At 33.7% G+C, this 5,348-nt stretch overlaps 1 protein-coding gene across 1 annotated transcript; it reads right to left on the bottom strand.

The window, feature by feature from the left end:
* Positions 1 to 1,127: 1,127 nt before the first annotated feature.
* Positions 1,128 to 1,931, bottom strand: LOC120282967 (mannose-specific lectin TAR1-like). Its single transcript, XM_039289796.1, has one exon. The coding sequence runs from the start codon at positions 1,929 to 1,931 to the stop codon at positions 1,128 to 1,130; it is 804 nt and encodes a 267-aa protein (XP_039145730.1).
* Positions 1,932 to 5,348: the final 3,417 nt, after the last annotated feature.

The raw sequence follows: 5,348 nt of genomic DNA, 5'->3' as shown, positions 1-5,348 counted from the left end.
CATTAGAAATTATATTAATAAAAAAATAAAAAAAAATAAATTAATAATGAAAATGATATAATCGTAATGAAATACATAAAAAACGAAGAAAGTAATATCCTATAATTAGATTATACCTTAAATACATCTTGTCAAACAATGTTCCAGATTTAAAAGTCCATTTGAAAATACAAAATTACATGATGATATTGGTTGTTGCATTCAAGGAAATCCTCATGTGTTTTCAAATATAAAAATTCATACACACACATATTTATAAAGTCATTAATTTTAAAACCTTATTTTTTTTAAAAACACTCACAATTATAATTACAATAAGTATATTTATTATAATAAATTATGGTGTCTAATTTTTTAATTTAATGATTAATCAATCTTCTATAATCTGAATTAATTTTTAAAATTCCTAATTTTCTCTCTCTATCTTGTTAATAGTCTATTTCAAAATAAACTAGTGTACTTTTACAGAAACTAATTTAATATTTTTTTATTATAAACTGAGAGTTTTTTAATCTATTTTTATTGTTATTTTTTTTATAATTTATTTTTCAATAAGTTCTAATAAATTTTGGTAAGGTTAGTAAACATCTTGTATTTAAATAAAACTTAATTTAAATAAAAAATTAGAAGACTCATTTTAAAATTTAGCTTTTGTGCAGTTTATATAAAAATATAAAAATTCTTTTACATATAAAAAAATTATGTACCTATATTAAATCTGATCAAATCACAAAAAACTATATTGTAATAAAAAAATTTATAATATATTTATAAGTGATTCTAACAAAACATGGTTTTGAAGGACGAGTGATGGTATTTTCAGCTTTTGATAAAACTAGCTTTGGTAAAACAAGTTCATCAAGTTCTACAAGTCATTTTGTTTTTGTTAATCTTTTTATGATCACATGACCATTTATTACACGATTTCGTTGAATTCTATTATTATAATTTTTATTATTATAATAAGTTGACAGATATACGAAGCAGATAGCATGCTAGGGTAGCACGCAAGCATTGAAGCATATGCAGTTTCATGGTAAAAGATAAAGAGGTGCATCCCGCACATTTTATTTCATTCAACTAGCAAACTTAGGTGCTTAATTCCATGCACAGGGTCTGGCTCTTAATTACCAGAAGGGTTTGGTAGTCCAAATCTGAGAGCCATAGATGACAAGACGAGCATCATAACGCAGCACAAACACGTAAAGGCCTGGTGTAGACCTGGAATTGGATCTCCACAGTATCTCCCGGCGTCTATGCTTGACAAACAGCTCGCCGTTGCCATCAAGCGTGACGAAGCAGTCATGGGAGTCACTGTACTTGTTGGTCTGCCACAACACCTTGCCAGAATCAATGCGGCGGAGGACAAGGTTGCAGCTGTCTTCAAGGACCAGATGGAAGTCCTTATACGTGGCTATGGGTCCAATTGGCAGCACTGAATACGAGTAGACCACGTAGTCCTTGGTCTCGTTCTTGATCTCAATGCTGCCGAGCTCTGCTTTGTTAGTGCTGGACCAGATGCTGGGGCCGTAGGTGGCGAGCCCGCCGTTCCACTGAAGGATTAGAACGTAGTCACCGGAGATATTGCTGGTGATGGGGCTGGTCCAGACTGGGTAGTGGTAGTTGCCCTTGATGACCGCAGCGCCGTAGTTGCTGACCGTGAGGTAGCAGTAGTCTGCAGCTCCGCTTGTGTTGCTGGCCCAGGCAAATTCACCTTTGTAGTGGCTCACCAGGTTGCAGTCCTTCCGCATGACCAGATCCGCTGGACCGTAAGGGAGGCCGATGGGGGTCATGTCATATGAGAAGCTTTGGCCCGGGAGGAGGGCAGTGGCAGGGTTTGAGTAGAGAACAAAGTCAGTGGCCTTGCATGCTGGTGCAAGGAGCCCAAGGGTGGCACACAAGGAAAGGATGAGGATGGCCCTTGACGCCATTTAGTTTTTTTCTTTGTTTTTCTCTTGCTTGCTTTGTGCCTACTTGTGTTTGAAGCCTCGTATTTATAGATCATCAAAGCTATAGTACGCTCAATATACAGCTTTGAAATTTCGATCAACTGATCAGCTAGCACGTGCCTTAGATTTAATTTGTTTTATTTATTTATTTATTTCTCTTTTAAAAACATTAAAATAAAAATACTTGTAGTTTAACGACAGTAATCTTTAGCAAATGTACACGTGGAATCATTAGTCACCACCACCGGAAAATTACGGGCACCTGTAAATTAGTGGATGTTGTGTTATTTAATTTTGAAGTAATATTTGTACTGCATTGTGCTTTATTTTTAATTGATGTTCCGTTTTACTTGGTCTTTTAGTTTGTCATGATAACCTTCGATGGTGTTTTGAGTGAGTTATGCATTATATATATTATATATATGAGGATACGTCTTCCAGGGACGTCCCCAGAATCCATATCTATGGACGTTCCTAGGAGCCGTTAGATCATTTGATCTAACGACTCTTATAATGTCCCAAAAAACCGAACTGAAATTTCAGTTTACCAAAACCTGGCTTAGGCCTTCTCCTCCGTCTCCACCAACACCTCCCATAGTTTCCACCAACGTCTTCACGAATGCCTCCACTACCGTCTCTACCACCGTCTCTTATTCCACCAACGCCTTCACAGCATCCATTGTCTCCGCCTCCACCAACCCCTTCTCCCCATCATCTCCACCAACGCCTTCTCCGGTGTCAAGGGTTTAGATCCTCCACAACATCCACTGAAATCGATTTCTTTTTGTTGTTTTTGTTTCTCTAAACAATTGTTTTTCTGATTGATTTGGGTGTTGATTTGTTCCTAAAATGCTGTTAATTTTGAGATGGAATAATATTTCATTTGATTCAGTATTGACGATATGTTTATCGTGAAAATCAGGATATTATTAGATGGAGATTGTTGCTAAAAAGATGGGCCTTTTTTTTGGTTAATTGGTTGATGCACTTGTTGGTATTACTGTTAATTTCAGTTTGGCTTTTTGGGATATTATAGGATCTAATGGCTCCTAGGGACATCCCAAGATATGGATTTTGGGGACGTCCCTAGAAGACGTATCCCCTATCTATATATCTTTGAGCTTCTAAGGGGGTGTTTGGTTGCAATGCATGGAGTAGAAATCATTACTTGGGGATTCCAATGCCTTGTTTGGATGACTATGCATGAGTGAGAAAAGAGTGAGTGAGGAATTAGTGAGGAGTGAGATAATGGGAGGATTGCTCATTCCTCTCAAACTCTTTGGGGTGAAATACCACATTTACCCCTCTTATTTAATAATTAAAATAATAATTTAATTTAATAATAATTAAATATATAATTTTAATAATAAATAATGATTAAAGTGAAATAATAATATCTGATAAATAAAATAATAATTTCATTTAAATAATAATTAATTAGGTTATTTGAATAATAAATAATAATTAATGTGAGATAATAGTAACTACTAATTAAATATAATAATCTATTTTAAATAATAATTAAATAAATAAATTTAACAATAAATAATAATTTATGTATAAAAATAATAACTAATAATTAAAAATAATAACCTAGTTTAAATAATAATTAAAGAGATAATTTTAATAATAAAGAATAATTAAAGTGAAATATTTAGTTAAATGAAAATAACAATAGTCAAAATATTTTAAAATTAAAAAATTATTATTATTTATTATAAAAGATAATTATTATCTAACATAATATTTTTTTCCTTATAAACTTGTATTAAGGGTATAAAGTCTTTTTACCACAAATTTTCTCTTTTACTTTTCCCATTCCAATGAATTATTCTCTCATACCCTCCAACCAAACACAGTTTTCCTTCCATTCCTAATCCATTCCCCTATTCTCATTCCTATCTCAATGCTGATCAATTCCATTCCTTGCAAACAAACAGCACTTTAATAACGCTTTTTGATTTGGCTTGACATTGAGCTTTGTAGCTAGCTCTCAGTAATTTAAAGCTAATCTCCATTATTAAATTCTTTTTATAGCATAACTTTTTTTATTAACGAGATAATTCACAAGTTTTTTATAAAAGGATAATTCACAAGTTGTTGTGATAAGCGTATATAAATTATTATGATTTAAAGTTAAAAAAAATTAATGTTCTATAAATATAGTGCATAAAAATGAAAAAAAAAACGCATTAAAAAATAATAATAATAAATCACTACTTTATTTAAAAGAAAAAAAAAAACATATACTAAAACCAGAACAATTGATAGTTAAAAGCAATGGTGGGATGGGTTAATTTTGAATGTGAGGCGAGGGAGGATCGGGAGTAGATAATTAAGCCTATCCCTGTGGCATGGATTTTTTCAGACAGGAAAGGATATTGTCGGTGCCATATTCGGGCAATCTTCACACAAATTAAAATGGTAGGTACCCTCATATGATCAATTCATGGAAAGCAATGGTACACCCTTATGACTGAGAAACTATCTATAAATAGATGTTGTACCAAGAGAGAATCTCAAGTGTAGTTCCGCGAGTTGCTATAATTAGATATAATTAAAAACACCATGGCCATTCCGAGTGCATTCCCTTGCTCTGGCTCTGGCCCTGCTCCTTGTTGTGACTCCTCTTTGCACAGCTAAAATCATACTTTACTCTGGCGAAACCCTGAAGACCAAGAAATCTCTTGTCTGGAAAAGCTACACTTTCATTATGCAGGAGGATTGCAACGCGGTCCTGTATGACCATGGCAAACCAGTATGGGTTTCCCAAACTTATAGTAGGGGGACCAGGTGTTAGTTTGAGTTCTATTCTGAATTCAACTTCGTGATGATATTGATTCAAATTAATATTTAGACTAAATAAAGTGGTCCATAACTTATCTGGTGGAATCCTAATTTAACTCTAATTGGCACTTTGAATTGTGATCTAACTCAAACCTTTGAGTTGAGTTAATCCTTTGATGGAAAGAATTATATATAGACAGCACTAGGGGTCCCCAATCCATCATTCTTGGAAAATTCCTAGCTCCATCAGTGGGAGAGGACGAGATAGATTGGAAGAGTCTCCCGGTTAGTTCAAGCGTGGACTCAAGGCTACGCTGCCTTCAACAAATTGCTATGGGTGGAGGTAAGTGATCATGCTTCAGTATATAATATACGACATAGATGTCGTAATTAAGTTTGATAAAACCCAACAGTTGGTATCGAGCCGAGTTGTCAGACCTCTCGCCTAACATGATAAATTCAAAAGCATGTATATGTTTTTAGAAATAACATGCATGAATTAGGGTTTATATGAATTTAAATCCCATGATTTGTGTGATAATTTAAGGTTTGAAATAATTGGGTATTAGGCCCAAAATTGCGATAATATAAATAAGGTAAGCACTCAGACAG

The sequence above is a fragment of the Dioscorea cayenensis genome, chromosome 18 (genome assembly GCF_009730915.1).
Source record: "Dioscorea cayenensis subsp. rotundata cultivar TDr96_F1 chromosome 18, TDr96_F1_v2_PseudoChromosome.rev07_lg8_w22 25.fasta, whole genome shotgun sequence".
Lineage (NCBI taxonomy): Eukaryota > Viridiplantae > Streptophyta > Magnoliopsida > Dioscoreales > Dioscoreaceae > Dioscorea > Dioscorea cayenensis.
This window is presented reverse-complemented; position numbering and strand designations above follow the sequence as displayed.